Raw genomic sequence first — 21,386 nt, 5'->3', positions numbered from 1 at the left:
CAACAATGGTCTGTGGTTGGAGGTGGTCTCTCTCTCTACGCTTCCAACTAGTTCACTGGTTCCCAAACGTTTCAGTCCAGGACCCTAACTAGTGAAAATAGCAGATCTACACAAGCTCACTCCGCAATGTGTCGTGAGCTTGTTTTTTATTGAAAAAAAAGTAGTACTTTTATTGTATTCAAAATATATATATTTTTTTAGAAAAGGCATGGCATAATATGGTGCGACACAGCTGTGTGCACTAGTAAAACATGACATAATATGGTGTGACACAGCTATATGCACTAGTAAAACATGGGATAATATGGTGTGACACAGCTATATGCACTAGTAAAACATGGCATAATATGGTGTGACACAGCTATATGCACTAGTAAAACATGACATAATATGGTGTGACACAGGAGAACTGGTACCGTACCTGCTGCGAAGCTGTTTTGAGCAATAGAGACGGGGCTGCCACATTCAGTGTCTCTTTCTGTCACCAGTGGAGAAGCAAAGCCCACCAGTCCATTATACACACTGTGAGGAGAGACGAGAGGCGTTCAGTGAGTAGGGCCGCTGGGCAACATATCAACACAAAGCCCACCAGTCCATTATACACACTGTGAGGAGAGACGAGAGGCGTTCAGTGAGTAGGGCTGCTGGGCAACATATCAACACAAAGCCCACCAGTCCATTATACACACTGTGAGGAGAGACGAGAGGCGTTCAGTGAGTAGGGCTGCTGGGCAACATATCAACACAAAGCCCCACCAGTCCATTATACACACTGTGAGGAGAGACGTTCAGTGAGTAGGGCTGCTGAGCAACATATCAACACAAAGCCCACCAGTCCATTATACACACTGAGGAGAGACGAGAGGCGTTCAGTGAGTAGGGCTGCTGGGCAACATATCAACACAAAGCCCACCAGTCCATTATACACACTGTGAGGAGAGACGAGAGGCGTTCAGTGAGTAGGGCTGCTGGGCAACATATCAACACAAAGCCCCACCAGTCCATTATACACACTGTGAGGAGAGACGTTCAGTGAGTAGGGCTGCTGAGCAACATATCAACACAAAGCCCACCAGTCCATTATTAGGTGAGGGCATATATGAAAAAAAGGCACCTTACCCTAAAAAAATTGCAACAGAAGGTTTCTCAACTGTTTTGTGTAGTATTAGGTGTCCTTAATAACATACTAAAAGTTTACCAAAGTTTGACCATGCGAAAGGTGTTATTTTAGCATAATATGCATAATATGCCCATAACATCCTATATAAGGCAAAAAAGTCCAAATTTCATCATTCTTTAAGTAACATGTGACATATGAAACTAGGGTGTTTGCATGATTCTGAATCCATTCCAAGCATTAGTTTTGCACAAAAAACACTCCTTGGGCTAAATTAGGCCATATCCACTTGACCAAATGTGCTGACCTCATCACGTTTGTGTGGCCGTTTTCCTCCCAAGGAGTGTTTTTTGTGCAAAACTAATGCTTGGAATGGATTCAGAATCATGCAAACACCCTAGTTTCATATGTCACATGTTACTTAAAGAATGATGAAATTTGGACTTTTTTGCCTTATATAGGATGTTATGGGCATATTATGCATATTATGCTAAAATAACACCTTTCGCATGGTCAAACTTTGGTAAACTTTTAGTATGTTATTAAGGACACCTAATACTACACAAAACAGTTGAGAAACCTTCTGTTGCAATTTTTTTAGGGTCAAACCATAATTGCACCTGTCTATATACACACTGAGGAGAGACGAGAGGCGTTCAGTGAGTAGGGCTGCTGGGCAACATATCAACACAAAGCCCACCAGTCCATTATACACACTGTGAGGAGAGACGTTCAGTGAGTAGGGCTGCTGAGCAACATATCAACACAAAGCCCACCAGTCCATTATACACACTGTGAGGAGAGACGTTCAGTGAGTAGGGCTGCTGAGCAACATATCAACACAAAGCCCACCAGTCCATTATACACACTGTGAGGAGAGACGAGAGGCGTTCAGTGAGTAGGGCTGCTGGGCAACATATCAACACAAAGCCCACCAGTCCATTATACACACTGTGAGGAGAGACGAGAGGCGTTCAGTGAGTAGGGCTGCTGGGCAACATATCAACACAAAGCCCCACCGGTCCATCCATCGTTACATTTGAGCCGGTAACAAGTTGTGAGCGGCGAGTTCAGTTGGGCAAGTCATAGACCGTGATGCACGCGGACCATGCGGAAGCGCCCGCCTACGACGCCTGTGCTCCGCCACCCTACCCCCGTGTTCTAGGCTGTGTGCATTGGGGCTGTGCAGCAGATTTGAACACACAGAGCACCCTCCTATGTGTTTCTGGTGGGTACATGTGTTTGGTCCGACGATTCATTGATCCGATACCCCTAACCCCTAACCTAACCATAACCGCAAGCACGGGAGCAGGCGCTAGTCCGAGGTGCGGACGCATATCGAACCAATGCTCCGTCGGACCATAGTATGCCTCCCGTTTCTGGTTCCAATCTGCTGCAGAGCCATTCAAACGGTTCAAATATGCTGCCGAGCCATTCAATCAGTTCAAATCATCTGCAGAGGCAGATGAAAGGTCGCTATTTGAAAATGGACATGAGACGCGTATGCCATCTTCTGAAAACCTGAGACTACAGCCATGCACAAAGACTAGCGCCGCTCAAAAGAAAATGTTCAATGGCGGCAGTCAAAACAAGTTAAATGCAGCAACGTCAGTGCTCACCTCTGGCTCTGCGAGTGTAGCTCCTTGAGCGTGACGGGGATCTCCTGCAGCAGCTCCAGCTGCTCGGGGCTGCGCGGCTGGCCGGTGGCCTGCACCACGGTGAACAGCACCATCTGCACGTTGTCCTGCCACGCCTTGTACTCCAGCAGGAACTCACGCACGCTGCCCTCGTAGGCCACCTCCTCGCCCTCCGCCAGCGCGTTCTCCTCGTCCTGAAGAGAACATGTGCATGTCATTTAAATGGCACGTGTACATTTGCGTGGACAAGACTCACACATCACTTTGTCCCCCCCTATATGAATGTTCACCTATTATGCCATGCCCAGAATTGGGACGCTATGATTCACGTCTTTAAAGGGAACGATTTGTCTTTTTGCTGCAGACAATATGAATGTGTGTGTACCTTGGCCATGGCACGCAGCAGGTGTTAATATGAATGTGTACCTTGGCCATGGCACGCAGCAGGTGTTAATATGAATGTGTGTGTGTACCTTGGCCATGGCACGCAGCAGGTGTTAATATGAATGTGTGTGTACCTTGGCCATGGCACGCAGCAGGTGTTAATATGAATGTGTGTGTACCTTGGCCATGGCACGCAGCAGGTGTTAATATGAATGTGTGTGTACCTTGGCCATGGCACGCAGCAGGTGTTAATATGAATGTGTGTGTACCTTGGCCATGGCACGCAGCAGGTGTTAATATGAATGTGTGTGTACCTTGGCCATGGCACGCAGCAGGTGTACATATGAACGTGTGTGTGTACCTTGGCCATAGCACGCAGCAGGTGTCAATATGAACGTGTGTGTACCTTGGCCATGGCACGCAGCAGGTGTTATATGAATGTGTGCGTACCTTGGCCATGGCACGCAGCAGGTGTTAATATGAATGTGTGTGTACCTTGGCCATGGCACGCAGCAGGTGTACATATGAACGTGTGTGTGTACCTTGGCCATGGCACGCAGCAGGTGTACATATGAACGTGTGTGTGTACCTTGGCCATGGCACGCAGCAGGTGTACATATGAACGTGTGTGTGTACCTTGGCCATGGCATGCAGCAGGTGTACATATGAACGTGTGTGTGTACCTTGGCCATGGCACGCAGCAGGTGTACATATGAACGTGTGTGTACCTTGGCCATGGCACGCAGCAGGTGTACATATGAACGTGTGTGTACCTTGGCCATGGCACGCAGCAGGTGCTTGACGTCCGCCAGCTGCCGGTTGTGCACCGACAGGATGCCCTTGATGGAGTCCACCAGCAGCTGCAGGGTCTCTCCGGAGGTGTCCAGCTGCTGCTCCCTCTCCTCCTGGGCCACGCGCTGCCCACCCAGCTCCTGGTTCAGCTGCTTCTGGGCACAGAGCAGCCAGTCTGTGCTGCCGATGGGCAGCTCTAGAGCTAGAGGACTCTATGGGGGCAGGGAGGGAGTTGGGAGAAGTTTACAGACTTGTTTAACTTGATGTCATAACATAAAGCTACTGCTCACAGAAAGGTCTCATATGGGGGATGTTAGGGAACACATGGAATCTTCAGAGTCAAACCAAAGACTAACAATGGTATAAAAAAAAAGGAAGGTAACTCTAGACAACCATATTGACCTACACAAGGAATTGGCTATGAGAACTATACGAGACACACGGTTGAGGAATCTATGTCCCCGTCGTCACCCTGGCATAGGAACCCAGGAGGAAATGGAGCTGAAGACTGTGACTGACGGAGGTTTGAAGTGAACTCACCAGTCTGTGCAGCAGCTGCAGCTCCAGGGGAGACACGGTGCTGCTGAACTGGGCGGCGTACGAGCAGGTCTGCTGGCAACGCTTCAGCAGCTCAAAGAGCGCCGCGTCCATGTTGAGAGCCTCGGGGGTCCGCGTGCGAAGCCCCTCGAAGTTCAGGATGGTGGAGCACAGGAAGGTGACCTGGAGACGGAGACATGTGGGAGATTAGTCCACCGGTCAAGTACATACAGTAGCCAACAGCCACCACTACGGAGATTGGTGAATGTGTATTCTTCACCAGCAAGTAATTGACCTTTGTTCAAAGAATCAATAAAAACAAGATTGTGTATGAAAATTATATTGTGGACCGGACCCCACTAGTCACAGTGGCTAGTGGGTAAAATGAATTTAGCACTACCGAATCAGTTGGATTTGTATGGGCTACCTAGGTCAATTTGACTAAAAAGCTAAACAAACACACAATACATACAAATCGCACAATACATCGACAACACTACACAGCTACTAGTCATAGTTCGAGAGGCATCGCATATCGCATTACACATTTTATGCACAGAACTGAGATGTGGCAGCGGTGGCCGAACGGATAGCGGCGCGGTCTTGATACCGGAAGGTTCCTAGTTCGAATCAGCCGTCCGACACGTTAAAATTACCACCGCTGAAGTGCCCTTGAACAAGGCATTGAACCACTACGATGAAATGTGTTCTATGAGCAGGGCCTGGCTGGAAACAAGTTCTTGAGCTTAGCCCAGATACCCTGGGTAAATATAGATTTCATTTCATTTCATTTCAGATGTGGGCATGGATTGGGGCTTTTTTTCTGAAGTCCTAAAGTTGTGGGGGCAAATGATCTTGAAGCCCTATCCCTAGTTTGTTCTTTTTGTGCTGCTGCTACACACCTGGCTGGTCCGCTGGCCCTCCCTAGCCACCATGGCCCGTCGCTCACTGATGGTCAGCTCAAAGTCCTGCAGCACGGGCGCCAGCGCTGGGTTGGCTCCTCCTGCCCACTTCAGACGCTGCTCGATGCTGGCCTCCAGAGACGCCAGCTTCTCCTGAGAGGAACACGCAAAAAAGGAGAAATCCATTTCATTGTCGAGGAACTGATGAACGCTTTCAAAATTCACAATAACAATCTGACAAGTGGAAATGATGTGGGGAAATACTTTGGGTGGGCTGTCACGAGACACAAAAAATATATGTTTTTCTTGATAACTCATTAGAACTAGAAAGCTAAAGATTAGCGGTGTCCCGATCATGTTTTTTGCTCCCGATCCGATTCCGATCATTTGATTTTGAGTATCTGCCGATAGCGATTATTCCCGATCCGATCACAAAAGTACAATATCCAATGTCAGACAATATCTGGATCAACCCTACTAAAAGACACACAAATACTCTCTCTTGATGGGAAGAGAGAATATGGCCACAAGTCAGACTTACGGCTTAAGGACACTATCGCGCCGTTCATGTACGTTTGCTTGATGTTTATAATCCGTCTGTTTAGTGAGTCCTTTCTTGTCCCTACAATACCAATAATTAATTTTGCCCATATGGTCCATTACATCAACTTCATTGTTGATGTTAAAACCCATCATTCAATGTCATGGTCACAGAGGACTGCAGCTAAGTAAGGTTTTAGTTGACAGCGTTTCAGTTTTATGCCTGCAAATGGAACAGTAGCCCCACAACAAAAAGTTGTCATGTCAATTTATGTGTCCAACGAGTATATTTCTTCTAAAATCGGTGGTTCCCAAATATTTTAGCTCAAGACCCAAAAAATAAATTAATATGTTTGCCCAGGACCCAAACTAGTGAAAACGGCAGATTTTTCTTTGATTTCTACATGAATTTAATGCATGAAAGTTTTTGTTTTTTGGGGGAATATATTTGGAAAACTTGCAGGAACCCCCCAAAAATGGGTCCGGTTGACCCAGTGTTCTAAATGGTCGGGATGTGAATGTGATGTTCCGGGTGTTTGTGATGCCGACCTGCACGGCTGCGATGGCCGCCTCATCCTGGCTCAGCTTGTAGAGCTTCTTCTTCATGTTGCTGAGGATAATGGGGCGAGGAGGAGGGCTGGCACTCAGAGACTGGTTCCTGGGCCCCAGCACGTCCTCGTGCTGCCACTGGAGGGAGACAAAAGCAAGGTTCAAGCAAGTGTTGAATTTGACCGCAAATGTTGATTTTAGTTTTAGTCAGACTTTTGAATAAAACTCCATTTAGTTTTAGTCATATTTTAGTCACCTGAAAAAAGTTTAGTTTTAGTCGACTAAATATCATAAGATTTTAGTCGACTAAAATGTATTTTGGCGGTGCCTTGATGGCGTTGTAATGCCTTATTTTAGACTTGGTTGCATGCTGAAAATAGCCCATCTACAAGCTCACAACGCGTCACAACACGTCGCGCAGCGAAGAAACAAACACTCACTCACACACGCACACCTTTCTGGGCTCATATCTCACCTGGAACATGGCGATGTGCAGCTGGGTCCTCTGCAGGCTGACCTTGGCGGCGTCCAGGCTGGCGTCCAGCCTGCGGACCAGGTCCAGCTTCTTCCAGGCCGTGTCGTAGGAGGAGGCCAGCACCGTGGCTCTGTTCATCAGCAGCTGGGAGACACGGCCCGACGTCATGCTCTGCTCCATGGCCTTCTTACACAGCTCGTCCAGGGACACCTGCAGAGCACAGCACAGGACACACACCCGGTGGTGGTCATGTTGAGAGCACATTTTTATTTAGTCTTTTGAATACAAATGTTTAGTTTTGGTCATATTTTAGTCATCTGAAATGTTTTAGCGTTAGTCTAGTTTTAGTCCATTAAATCCAGTTAATTTTGTCAACAAAAATGTTTTTTGGCAGAGCTTGTAGATCAACTATATACACAGGACAATCTTCAGTGCATTTTCACACCAAACTACTATTTATTTATATCCATAATAACACGTTTTCCTCAAAAAACCTGCACCGTCTACATGTTTTACGCAGATTATTTTGTATTTATCTCTTGCTAAATAGTTACTGTATCGATTTTAAATCATTGAATTGTATCGCCATGAATGAACCAATATTGTCCATGTATCGTATCGCCCGTCACTTCCACTGGTCGATAGTAGCGACTATGGCAGGGAACCATTTCAAACGCCTGAATTTGGATCCACTCGCGTCTCACCTTGCTCTCAGCCCCAAAGTCCTTGGCCTCCACCTGGGCCACGAGGTCCAGGCCCAGGGCCGACAGCGTGCTGCAGAGGGACAGACCCAGGGTCTGGGTCGGGAGGCCCATCAGCATCTGGCGCACAAACTCCGCCGTGAAGGCCTTGATGGGACGCGTCATCTGCTCCTCGCTCACCACCGCCGCGCTGGGGGCCGCCGTGGCCCCCCCGGAGCCTCGGTACAGGGGCTTCCCCAGGCCCAGGGGCCCGTTACAGGGGGAGGGCTCCTCCGCTCCCGGAGGGCAGGTGCCTGGGGAGGACAGAAGGGGGCGCTTATCATTGATGCCTGAAAGTGTCCGAGAGAAAGTCACGTACCAAGATAAACGCAAGACTACTGGGAGTATATTCTCGATATGCTACACAACAAGATGTTAGAGATCAGAACGTGTCATAACTAGGGACGCAAATTACATGTCAGGATTATTGTGGCAAAAATAATTGCGATTAATGATATCGAGATAATCAAATGACTGTCGAAGACGAGTTAACTTGTCTTTTCAATTACAACCGTTGCCTGCCAAGCACGAGTTCACTCATCTTTTAATGTTTTATATTGATTACGCTATATTACCGTCTATTAGCGTCTCCGTAACTAGGCGATAAAAAGGTTCTCCCTCATTGACTTGAACGGTGGCCAAGATCTTGACAAGCCTTTTATTTCGGATTCTAATCCCAGATTCCGCTTCGAATCAAAAGCAGCAAAATTTGCGGCAGATAACAAATTATTCCAAATTCATTTCGCCACCCCACTGTCAGTGTCCCGCAACCCCATGTGGGGTCCCGACCCCAACTTTGTGAACCCCCGGTATAGAGGGTTAAGTGGTGCTGAATTTCACAATAAATTAAAATCATTATAAAAACAATTATCGTCCCATCTCCAGTCATGACGTAGTATAGGGGTATGTCCTTACCGGACAGCGTCTGTGAGAAAGAGGCACAGAGCCTGAAGAAGTCCCTGATGGTCTGCAGCCTCTTGAGGAAGAACACCTCCTCGAGGACCTGCCTCTGGGACAGGCTGTCGAAGAAATGCAGCTGGGCGGCGCGCGCCTCTCTGATCACGTCCACCTTCCTCCAGGCGGACGGCACCTCCAGGGAACTCAGCTGAAACACACACGGAGCGCAAAGGTATGACGTGTCAGGTTTATTCATGCGTTCTCAAACTCATTTTCCATCGTTTTGGCATAGACCAGTGGTTCCCAAAGTGGGGTCCGGGGACCCCCAGGGGTACCTGAGGGAGTTCCAGGGGGGGACCCAAATGATAGTTTGGAACCAAATGGACCATTATGGGTCTGTAACTCAGAGAGTGTACAAATGGAACCAAATGGACCCGTTCCATTTGTACACTCAGAGTTAAAATAACATTGATTTTACAATATAAATCGGGGTCCCAGAGATAGAAATGCCATTAAATGGGGGTCCGTATAGACTAATGCATGTCAAACTGGGGGTCCTTGAAATTCAACGGGTTGAGAATCACTGCTAGAGCCGTAAAAATCTTCTCTTATGGGGGTCCCTGGCATATCTTTTCAAATGGGGGTCCGCGGGCTAATGAGTGTCAATTTGGGGGTCCTTGACATGAAAAAGTTTGAGAAGCACTGAGAAGCACTGTTAGGTATGCCCATACGATGACCACGGAAATGCTCTAAAAGTGTGAAAACCGTATTTTTCATTTTCCTTCATTTCAAGTTCAACTGCCCTTTAGTCCCACTTGTCCTTCAGGTGTGGGTTTAAATGATAGGACAAGTACTTTAACTTATGAACCAACCGTAAAGCCAGCAAATGCCAAGCAACATCTAAGATAGACATATTGGGCACACATTCATTCTGGGTGGATTCTGGACTAAGAACTTAATCAAAGATCAATACAGTTTCATCTTCTTTATGTGGGTGGATAGAAACAAACGCTTAATAAATACGGGTCCATTAACAGACTGCCCTGACCGGCAGCCTGCAAGCTAACTGGCCCGCAATGGAGAAAAACAACATGGTCAGTGGGCCAAAGATAAAATCAAGAGCTGGATTAAAAACCTTCTCAGTGAGCTGTCCGAAGGCGGTCTCCAGCTGTGCGAACATGCCATCGAAGGCCACCAGCAGCATCTGGCCTGCGGACATCTTGGGTGTGTCCTGCGCGGGTCCGTCCATGCTGCGGGGCTGGATGAGTTCAGAGTACTGGGCGCGGAGCATCCTGAGCACACAAACACACAATACCAGCCATTAGAAGGTGTACAGTTGGGTGCCACCGATATTGTCCCTTATCATTTGACCCATTTAGGCCTGACCTCAACATTTTAAAAAAATCCTTCTAAATCCTCCAGCTTTCTGAAATAAATATTTTCACGATTTTTCAAATCGTGAAAATATAACAAGCTCATAGCGCGCTACCGAGTGGCGCGCTACGAGCTTGTAGGTCTGCTATTTTTCAATAGCTAAATTATAACATAATGTTTAAAACACCAAAAGGGGTTCCCGCCCAAAATGGGTTAACTGTCCTTTTGCGCAGATCACGCAAACCTCAGCAAAAAGAAAAGGACAATATCGATGGCCTCCAACTGTACATTCTAACCATCTATCAGAGACCACAAGGGGAGGTAAAAGCAATTTAACATAGAAAAGGAGGTGTCATTCTCTGCCAACGTTTTCCCCTTTTCTCGTTTTTGTACATAGGAGTGGGGCGGCTGTGGCTCAGGAGGTAGAGCAGGTCGTCCAATGATCCCTGGGTCGGCGGTTCGAATCCCGGCTCCTCCTGTCCACATGTCGAGGTGTCCTTGGGCAAGACACTGAACCCTACATTGCCTCCAATGAGTTGGTCGGTGTGAGCTCGCCACCATTGGTGTGTGAATGTGGGAAGTGAGGACGCTGGCGTGGAATGTTCGCCGCTTCACCTCCCAATGTATGAATGAACCATTGTAAAGCGTTTTGAGCACTTGGAAACGCGCTATAAAAATGCAATTCATTATAGGAGAAAAGGGGAGAGGAAGAATCCCCTCCCCATATTTCTGGCAGAAGCCCTTGAGGGGTGATTTCGCCATTCTGCTGCCGTACCGTGTGATGTGGAGGCAGTGAGCTTGCGAGTCCTGGTCCAGGCCCAGGCCCTGCAGACCCAGGCTGGCCTGCAGGCCCTCGGCCAGGCCCTGCAGACCCAGGCCGTCGGAGCACTGCTCCACCAGCGTCTCCAGCTCCGCCAGCATGGCCTCCAGCGTGGGCTCTCCCTTCAGCATGCAGCGCAGCGCCTCGGGGAAGATGATCTGACGGAAGTTGGTGTTCAGCTCCTGCGTCAGGAAGAGGGGACACATTTATTTCCCATTGCCATTGACTAAAGTGTTCCCCGTGTTATCATTGGAAACTACAGCACATATCCTACAGACAGTTTGGTATAATTCACTAATTAGTAGAACATGAAATTCCACCCCCCAAGCATTGTTTTACATCGGTGGGGTTCAGAATCAGGATCATCTTTATTATTGTCACATCACAGGTTTACATGGTGTGAAACAGTGGGTGAAATTCGTTTTTTTGTGCAAGCTCCGTCGTTTTTCCAGAAAAGAGAAAGGAGAGAGAGAAGAGGGAGCAAAGAAAGAAAGAAAAGACTATCCTGAACATCCCTCTATTAATTATAACCTTGTAATTGAACCTCATATAGGCTATAGGTTCAAATCTACTTCTAATCAGGGGTTAGGGTTATACTACCCACCTGTAGACAGGTGTAGACGGCGTTGGCCAGGTACACGGCCTGGGTGGTGTGCGTGGGGGTTAGGGTTATACTACCCACCTGTAGACAGGTGTAGACGGCGTTGGCCAGGTACACGGCCTGGGTGGTGTGTGTGGGGGTTAGGGTTATACTACCCACCTGTAGACAGGTGTAGACGGCGTTGGCCAGGTACACGGCCTGGGTGGTGTGCGTGGGGGTTAGGGTTATACTACCCACCTGTAGACAGGTGTAGACGGCGTTGGCCAGGTACACGGCCTGGGTGGTGTGCGTGGGGGTTAGGGTTATACTACCCACCTGTAGACAGGTGTAGACGGCGTTGGCCAGGTACACGGCCTGGGTGGTGTGCGTGGGGGTTAGGGTTATACTACCCACCTGTAGACAGGTGTAGACGGCGTTGGCCAGGTACACAGCCTGGGTGGTGTGTGTGGGGGTTAGGGTTATACTACCCACCTGTAGACAGGTGTAGACGGCGTTGGCCAGGTACACAGCCTGGGTGGTGTGCGTGGGGGTTAGGGTTATACTACCCACCTGTAGACAGGTGTAGACGGCGTTGGCCAGGTACACGGCCTGGGTGGTGTGCGTGGGGGCGGGCAGGTCCAGGTCGTGGGGCAGCAGCGTGCAGCGCTGCAGCAGCGTGGCCAGAGCGCTGACGTTGCCGCTCATGCTGCACAGCTCCTCCAGGAACCAGGCGCCGTCACGCGCCGTCAGATCCACCAGCTGCTCGCCGGCGCTGGCCGCCGCGCCCTCCATCACCAGGTTACGCCTGCATGGGAGATCGCGAGAGACGGTGAGTCAGAGTTAGAGAGATTTAAAGGCCCATTCATACTCCGATTTTAGGTGATAAAGGTGACCGCCGAAACTGTGGTTAGTAAAAACAGAGACCGCGGCGTGACGTCATGTTGTAGTTTTCGGTGGTCACCTTATCACCTACTAATACTAGTATGAATAGACCTTAGAGTATATATATATGAATAGAGACGGCACCCGGAGGAAACCCTGAGGCGAAATGGACATAGTGGCCGAATTTGGTATTGCCCATATCGTGAACGCGCAGGTCCCTTGACTATCATTGCGCACGTTCATGATGACACGTGAACGCTGTTTCATACGTGACCGCACGTGAACGCGTGCAATGATAGTCAACGGCCAGCACGTTCACGATATGGGTCCAATCCATATCCCAGAATGCACTCTGTTCCTGAGTGAAATCGCCTCATGCGCTTTTGAGCAACGTAATGCAAGTGGATGGGAGGATAAATCTGGTGCCGTCTCTATTCATATATACTCTAAGGAATAGACCTTTAAAGTGAGACAGATGGAGTGAACAGGGACGACGGTCTAAATGTACACTATATGAAAGTCAAAAAACAGCAGGCACAGATCCCGTAGATGTTTTACACTCATTCCTGCTCACCTGGTGAGCGCGCACAGCGCCGTGGTGATGATGCCGGCCAGGCCGAGAGAGCCCGGCTCTCCGTTCTCGCGCAGGAAGACGACGATGCAGCGCTCGATCTCCTGCAGCTGCTCCTCGCAGGCGTGGGCCGTGGTGCCCTCCGCCTTCAGCCGCTCCGCCTGGCGCAGCACGCGCCCGTTGGTGTCGGCCGCCTGGTGCTGCAGGGCCAGCTCCACGCCCTGGAGGAACTGGCAGGTGGAGGCGGGGGGCTGGGGGGAGAACAGCACCTCGTACCTGGGTAGATAGGAGGAGGAGGAGGAGGGTGGTGTTGGCAACCTAGCATCACCGTTTCTCACTTACAGTACATTTTAACAGCAGGCGAACATCTCTGGGCGATAAACTCCTAGTTCCTGCTGTACATACATACAGTAATGACAGTGTTCCTGCTGTCATTACTGTATGTAACATAAACGTAATTAACGTATCACCTTCCTGCATGGAGGGTAACCATAGCAACACATGAATTTGATTGGCTATCGCCGGACAACTCCGTCCAAAGACAAAATATGTTCATGTTTATTTATTTTTAAGATATACTTTTGGGCTTTTTCTGCCTTTATTGGATATAGGCCGTGAGCCAGGACCCCAAATCTGGGGTCATCTGTACCGATGGGCTGAATAAGTCTCATAGTGATTTTTGGGAAGGTATACATCCCTAGTGCTAGGAAATATGTGATAGCATTGCATCTGTGGTAGCTTTCTGTGTGTTATCACTCCATTTATGACAACATGCCAAAACACAATTTTCCAAATCCGAATGGAGCATTCTACTTCAAACTGATGGTTCTCTCCTATTATTGATCATATATCTTTGAAGAATGGTTGGGATACAGCTCAGACTATATATTTCTCTGAAAAGTTGTTAAAATTAGCACATCTAGAAATGTTATCTATTACAGGAGAGACAACATATAGTGACTATATATATTACATGACACGTACTTCTGTTTTCATGAAAGATGTAGCACAAAGGTTCCCTAAAACCATCTTAGAACATAAATTCTAATGAAATGTTTTATGAAATTCAATAAACTAAATATAGTGTAAGTGTACAGTGTAAGTGCATAAGATAACTTTCCGTTCACCTAATATCAACTTTTAGTCCATTTGACACTTCTATCTGTTCAATACCAAACCTAATAATGCTGTTTCATATTAAGTTTTTGTTGTTGATTTGTATTTGGGGACAATTTTAGCTTGGTTGCCCAAACTTTGGTAATTGGCATAATCCAAAAAGGCCTTTATATCAGGTAAATCTCACATGTTAAAGGTCTGGTCAATGAAACAGAAACAACTATTTATATTTATATAACAACTTATACTTATACTAATTTGTAATAATAGCATAAGAAAATATGATAATATTTATCTTTTGCAACTACATTCAATATCTGTAAGCTTCAACTCATAATCAGGATCATAAAATCAACCCACCACATCCCCCTAGCCCTCCTGATTGGCAGCAATATCTTACCCAAATCCTGATCTACCTCATCGTCAAAAGTATATCCTCTTTATTATCAACATCACTTCTCATTTGTAGCTTCAACATCTCATCAGGTGTCAGGTCACCCTTAGCTAAATGTGGATCTCCCATCCAAATTGTGTGACATCACCCGAACTTTCAAGTTGAGCTTGGTGGTCTGCCACATTCCACTTGTATATGAGTACAACTGTCGTGGTACAACAGGAGCAACAGATTGTTACATTGTGACACCCAACTCACCCAGCACATCAGGGTAGTCAGGGGAGTTCCCTGCCAGTATTTTGTGCTCTGATCTTGCCTTATATGAGGATATGAGGTTGCACAGGACTGTCCCATTCTAATGCTCTGTACTGTATACTGTAGGTCCACCCGATACACCTCAATACACCAACAAGGCAAGCACATCAGTTTATTCACTGAGCATGCGTCAGGGGCATATGACGCCTGCCTCATCATGACCAAATGCAGTATCCATCAACACTGAAGGTGTTTTTTTTCTTCCTTGCTAATTAAAGTTGCAGGTATGGTGTGAGATATTAAGTGTGAGATTACCATAGTGACAGTAATCCTGAATCATATTCCATCATATTCAAGGGCTTTTGGAGAGAAACTTTAGACTAGAGTACTGCAGAGTGTGTGTGTGTGTGTGTGTGTGTGTGTGTGTGTGTGTCGCTCATTGAAGGTTGTTAATGTCAAGGCAATTAGGTTTATGCACTGTCAAATAGGTCTACATCTATTCTAAGGTAGAATATAGCTGTATAGTCATATTATCCTGCTCATTACTGTGCACAAATGTATACATCTTTGTGTTTGAGCACAACATGTATTTTGAGAACCCCCACATTTTCAGTAAAGCGTGTACGCTGTGCGGCCCCCCACACACCATCATTCTACAGTTCAATCTAGTTGAATACCCCTGTTGTAGGTTACAACAACAAACAGCTGCATATCAATGGTAAGGTGAATACTGTGCATGTCAACCAGTGACCATACTGTATCTGATGCATGCTTGGACACACCTGCTTATGAAACAGACATTGACCTGACCTTTAGCACATAAGATTGACCTACTTATAATAAATTGATTTTATGTGACAGTTATTCTGTTCATTTTGTAATTGTATTGTTTTTACATAATGTAGTACAATAGAACATCACAATTTTGGATTTGGCAATACATAATTAACTAGTGATGGGAGATTAATCGGCAAACACATCGGTATCGGACGATTTGAGTTGTTTTTAGATTAATCGGCATCGGTTTGATTAATCAGACCGATTACGTTTTTCAATAAACTTTTTCCTAGTCCTTTTTCGAACATAATAGTAGTAGTAGTAACTGCGAGAGTGAGGTCTAGCCAACACCAACTCGGGATTCCTGGATCGCAGCCCTCCACAAATTCATATCCAACATCAGGTTCTTGAGCTCTGCAGTGTTGTTAGCCAAGCTGTCGCGCCGCAGCACGTCTACATAGGTGGTACGCTTCTTTCCCCCCCTTGGCTTTGCCCTGGGTTTGGCTCCCATAGTCAATTTACTTGCCACAAGTTCTGGGTGCCTGACACAGTGCCCTGCCAGCCTCATCCTTCTCTCTCTGACTTTGTCCGTGACCCGTGGTAGGTCCCCATAGAAGTCCACATTTCTGATGTGACACCTAGTCCCCATAGAGATCCACATTTCTTATGTGACACCTAGTGCCATTCGTAGCATTTCCAGGGCTTTTTCCTGTTGTACTGTGAGGGTCCATGTCTCGGCCCCATACAGCAGTACTGACTCCACAGTAGCTATGAACAGCCGCCTCTTAAGGTCTTCTCCCATGTCTGATTTCCACACTCTCCTCATCCCGTGCAAGGCTTTCCAGGCAAGTGCTCTCCGAACCTTCAGATCCTTTTCAGTTGAGGCAGTCCAGGCCCCGAGGTACTTGAAGTCCTTGACTCGCTCGAGCACCGTCCCGTCTGCAGTGGCAATGGTTTTGTCCTCTGTGTTGACTGTCATTACCTTTGTTTTCTTGGTATTGAGCTTGAGGACGAACTTGGACCTTGGCTCGAGTCTGGCTGTAGCTTGACTCTATCATCTGTCTATCAACTTTTCTGGAACTCCGTAGGCACGTAGAATACTCATGAGTTTCCCCTGGTGGATGGTGTCGAAAGCCTTTTGGAAGTCAATGAATGTGATCACCGCTGACAGGTTGCGCTCCCATACCCCTTCCAATATCCTCCTCAGTGCCAGTATCTGACCAACTTTCGAACATAAACATAAGTTAAGGATTATGAAAGATCATTATTATTATTTTTGGATGTTTATTTCCTTTGTCTTTTCTCATTTATATTTTAACATAAAAAAATGAAATGAAATTAATTAATCAGTCCGATTAATTAATCGATCTGATTAATCGGTCTGTCTTTACAGATAAACAAGCCCAAAGTAACAGCTTGAACAGATCTACAAGCTCACAATATTATAAAGGTATTTAAGTTAGATGTGACTTGCCTAAGCCTGCAGTGCAGACACCCTGTTACATGTATTTTTCAGAATAGACAAAGTTATAATCTTTCAATACAGAATGAGATCGACATTGGTAATATTGGTTATCGGCCATAACAGCAATTAATTATATCGGATATCGATATCGGCCATCTCTATAATTAACTGATCACTTTCATTGATTCAGCCACATTCCTTTAGCCCTAAACCCCCAAATAATGATGAATTAGTATTAGTTATAGCCATTTTAAGCTCCTGGCAGCCATATTGGACGCCATCTTGAAAATTACGCCTTTCCAGAAAATATATTTTCCTATATTTTCAGTATATTCTTAAGCATGCCTAGAGGTACCAGAACCAATTGGAAAAACCTTTTCTGTCATTTTTGGGGGGTGTATTACTATGTTTTTTCATATTGATCCATGCAATTTTCGCCTAGTGTTATAAAATAAAATGCATGATGGCACTCATAAAGCTACCACGGGTGCAATGCTATCAGGTCGTCGGGATCTGATTCGCGACCCGGCTTAGCAGCCTAGGTGCCCGATCTTTTAAATTACTTTTTTCATTTACTTATTTTTAGAAAAAAAAAGAAAAGAAAAAATACAACTATTATGGATGGGGTTGTCTGTTCAAGGAATATTTCACTTTCAAATAACTATGACTACTGACTGTCTGTAGATGAGCTGGCAGTGGTCCACGGTCATGTCCGGCATCAGCTCCTCCATCCAGGCCTTCCACTGGTGGGCGCGGTGGCGCAGCAGTGTGGCGCGCGGGTACAACAGTGCCACCGTGGCGTAGCTGTGCAGCTGCTCCAGGCAGCCCCGCAGGGCCCCACGGCGCTGCTGCAGCAGGGCGCTCACCTCCGCGTCCAGGCCCTCGCACTGGCTGATCAGGTGGGCCTGGCCGGCGTTCTGCAGGAAGGCTGTGGCCGGCACGTAGCTGGGAGGACCTGGTGGAGAGAGGAGAGATGGAGAGATTAGACATAGCTGAGAGGGCCTGGTGGAGAGGAGAGATGGAGGTGGAGAAGACCAGATAGAAAGACAGTCAGAGAGGAGAGATGGAGAGAGTGAGGTGGAGGAAGAGCAGATGGAAAGACCGTCAGAGAGAGAGAGAGAAGGAAGCTCAGCTCACTTCCTTTAGCTTCTTCTATTTTGTTCTCAACACAGAGAGAGAGAAGAGAATTACAAAGCAGCTCACCAGCTTGCATAACCTCCTATATAATAATTGAGTTCTTAATTGTATAGGGTAGTTTACTGCTCATGCATGATTTATTCTATTATGCTAGTAGCAATAGCGCAAATGCTAGCGAGCTAAGACGTCTAAAGCATCAAATGTGTTTACGTTTATAAAGTTGAAAAGTGTAGGGGAGGCATATGACAGGAAGTCGCGGTTGGAATTCAACCCATGCATGACCAGCGTTCACAGTAAATGGTAAATGATGCATTTATAAAGCGCCTTTATCCAAGGCGCTTTACATAAGATTGTGCATTACACCCGTCTACACCTGTAGGAGCTCCAAACCAGGTTGATATTGTTCATTTGCAAGGAGTACCATAATGATATGGCATTACATTACTACTGATACGATATGAAGAAGTCCAGTGTCTCACCGAGGTCTATGGGGCTGCTGATGTCCTGCAGCAGGCTGGCCAGCTGTGTGGCCTCCAGGCTGTTGAAGGCTGCCTGGTACTGGGAGATCCACTGGTCCAGGTCAGACAGCTTGCTCTGGATGGCCTCCTGCACCGTCCGCTGGCGCGACTGCAGCTGGGTGTGCTCAGAGTACCTATACACACATGTTCACCGGGTTTTAATCCATTCTCTGGACGGGAACCCCTTCTGGTGTTTTAAGCATCATGTTATACTTTAGCTATTGAAAAATAGCAGATCTGCACCGAGTGCCACGATACGAGCTTGTAGATCTGCTATTTTTTTTAATATATATATTCTTTCAGCGCAAACGTTTTTAACTCAAATCTTTGCTTCTGGGGGTCCCTGGAACAACATATTTTGAGATGGGGGTCGGCGGCCAAATCCATATCATTCTTGACATGAAATATAGGGTTTTCAGAAAACTGTCAGGATTTGTAAGACATTTGTAGAATCGACCTCAGGTCCAAATGGGTTAAGGTACTGTAAGGCGCTATAAGGTCATGAAAGCAGGAACAAGCTGGCCGAGAAATAGTATCTATCCCAGAGCTGTCATAGTCATAAACTCTGCACAGACCTGAGATACTTGACACATGACACTTTATGAACCTTTTATGGAGCTATTGTGCAATATGAAAAATAAAGAAATTCTGATTATTTTAGAATCTCAGGAATACAATGTATCTACAGTAGCATATCTGCAGTGGCTGGGGAGGCGGTATCCAACCACCACAGTATATCCAAATATTATACTAACGGAGCTACAGTTGGGTGCCACCGATATTGTCCCTTATCATTTGACCCATTTAGGCCTGCCCTCAAAATTTTAAAAAATCCTTCTAAATCCTCCAGTTTTCTGAAATAAATATTTTCACGATTTTTCAAAAATAGCAGACCTACAAGCTTGTAGCGTGCCACTCGGTGGCGCGCTATGAGCTTGTAGATCTGCTATTTTTCAATAGCTAAATTATAACATAATGTTTAAAACACCAAAAGGGGTTCCCGCCCAAAATGGGTTAACTGTCCTTTTGCGCAGATCACGCAAACCTCAGCAAAAAGAAAAGGACAATATCGATGGCCTCCAACTGTACAAAGCCATGGGGATATGTTTTCCTTTCCTGACCTTTGCTCCAGGGTGAGGATGAGGTGGTCCGGGCGGTTCTCGGCCCCCTCCAGGAAGGCCACCTCCTCCAGCAGCTTGGCCTGCATCTTCTCCGCCTGGCACAGCAGCTCCTGCAGGGCCAGGTACTCCTCCACAGACTCCTCCACCTGCGGCAGCGCCGCCAGCATCTCCTCGCGGTTCTTGAACCAGTTCACCTGTTAGCGCGCGCACGCCGTTGGGAGGAAAAAGGGTTTTTATTTTGCCTTCGTCAAAAAAACGTTTGCGGTGTCGTGATTGAACCGCTTGGACCTTACGTACTTCCATTAATCGGCGTACCACAGGTTAAAGGTATATTCAGTGATTTGACTTAATTCAAATATCACTTATTTTTCCTTTTTTTCTGGATAATCCTCCCTACTATAGAGTGTGCTGACCATATAAGGAGTTCCTCCCTGTCCCCTGTGAGCCCCTGGGGTCAAAAAACCCTAGTTTTAGTTTTGGTGGCGGGTGGCAAAACCGTCATCCAATCAGGATGAGTGGGGCCTTCCTCCAATCATGATCGAGTGGGGGCGGGTCTTGGTGCACATGCTGTTGGCCTGTTGCACTTCCCCCCACTGTAGAGCGTGCATGTGCACATTTTGTTACCGGGGCGGACAGGGTGGTTTTCCAAATCACCCAAATCACTGAATGCTCCTTTAAAAAAAAGTCCCCAACCCGTTTAACCTCTACACCAAAACTCTTTGCCGAAAATAGCCGACCCACAAGCTCACAACTGGTTATTTTGCGATACAGTGTGAACTTGTATAGACTTATGTGGTTTAGATAGCATTTTATATAGACATGGCACTCATATACTCATAGATTTACTGTACAGATTATCTACTGTTAATGCTGCCTCCTGATTCTTGATGACAAACTTTTATGTATTTGATGTATTACCATGTGTTCTTGCTTACTGTAAATCGCTCTGGATTAAGAGCGTCTGCTAAATGCCTAAATTGTAAATTCTGATATTTTTTCCCAAATGTTGACTATGTCCAGAATGGGGACTCTAACCTTTCATGTGGTTAAAAGCATTCCACGGTAAACATTAGCTTCTCTTTTGACAAAACTCCAGCGAACAGCCTCACCTTGATCTCGGCGACGCGAGAAGAGAAGAGGGATCGAGTGATGTCCCTCTCCATGTCCCTCTTGCTCTGCTTGCTCTCGGCCTGCTGGCCCCCCCCTCCGTACACGGCTCCGGCGAAGCCCACCTCCCCTCCGGCGGTCCAGTCCACCAGCGGGTCGTAGACGAAGGCCTCCAGCAGCGTCAGCAGCGTCTCTCTGCCGCGACGCATCATCTGCACCACCTGGGGAGCAGAAAACAACACACTGAGACCATCATCTGCACCACCTGGGGCGCAGAAAACAACACACTGAGACCATCATCTGCACCACCTGGGGAGCAGAAAACAACACACTGAGACCATCATCTGCACCACCTGGGGAGCAGAAAACACACTGAGACCATCTTCTGCACCACCTGGGGAGCAACAACGTCACACCGCAGACTGAGACCACAAACTACATACAACGGTCAACAGGACATCTTTGAGAGGCTTTTCCTTCAAGTAAAATAAGTCTGAGAAGAAGACAGTCAGGGAAGAATAAAAAGGTTTTAAAAATTAAAGGAAAAAAAAGAGGCTAGGTGAACAAGAAGTAATAATAATAATAACATAATATAAATAGGTGGCAATTCGGGGTCGTAGTATTCTGAATATTAAAACATTTTGAGAACTCAGTTGTACGGTTTGTGTTCCAGCACTGTGCTGAGGGTAGTGGTGTTGG

The 21,386-nt window shown here is 46.8% G+C and overlaps 1 protein-coding gene across 10 annotated transcripts in view; it reads right to left on the bottom strand.

Annotated features, from left to right (window-relative positions):
* The window catches only part of smg1 (SMG1 nonsense mediated mRNA decay associated PI3K related kinase), an 88,150-nt gene that overhangs the window by 5,148 nt on the left and 61,616 nt on the right, over window positions 1-21,386 (bottom strand). For all 10 annotated transcript variants that reach the window (XM_079520998.1, XM_079521003.1, XM_079521001.1 and 7 more), the window contains 17 exons: window positions 20,690-20,908; window positions 19,581-19,774; window positions 18,421-18,593; window positions 17,480-17,759; window positions 12,801-13,073; window positions 11,915-12,149; window positions 10,720-10,946; window positions 9,706-9,862; window positions 8,589-8,778; window positions 7,638-7,927; window positions 6,934-7,143; window positions 6,459-6,596; window positions 5,370-5,522; window positions 4,471-4,650; window positions 3,912-4,142; window positions 2,737-2,948; window positions 422-522 (listed from right to left, as the gene is read on the bottom strand). In XM_079520998.1, coding sequence (XP_079377124.1) covers window positions 422-522; window positions 2,737-2,948; window positions 3,912-4,142; window positions 4,471-4,650; window positions 5,370-5,522; window positions 6,459-6,596; window positions 6,934-7,143; window positions 7,638-7,927; window positions 8,589-8,778; window positions 9,706-9,862; window positions 10,720-10,946; window positions 11,915-12,149; window positions 12,801-13,073; window positions 17,480-17,759; window positions 18,421-18,593; window positions 19,581-19,774; window positions 20,690-20,908 — 3,463 coding nt within the window. The remainder of the gene's footprint in view (window positions 1-421; window positions 523-2,736; window positions 2,949-3,911; window positions 4,143-4,470; window positions 4,651-5,369; window positions 5,523-6,458; window positions 6,597-6,933; window positions 7,144-7,637; window positions 7,928-8,588; window positions 8,779-9,705; window positions 9,863-10,719; window positions 10,947-11,914; window positions 12,150-12,800; window positions 13,074-17,479; window positions 17,760-18,420; window positions 18,594-19,580; window positions 19,775-20,689; window positions 20,909-21,386) is intronic.

This window comes from Electrona antarctica, assembly GCF_951216825.1.
Source record: "Electrona antarctica genome assembly, chromosome: 14".
Lineage (NCBI taxonomy): Eukaryota > Metazoa > Chordata > Actinopteri > Myctophiformes > Myctophidae > Electrona > Electrona antarctica.
The sequence above is the reverse complement of the archived record's forward strand: the minus strand, read 5'-3'. Positions and strand labels throughout refer to the sequence as shown.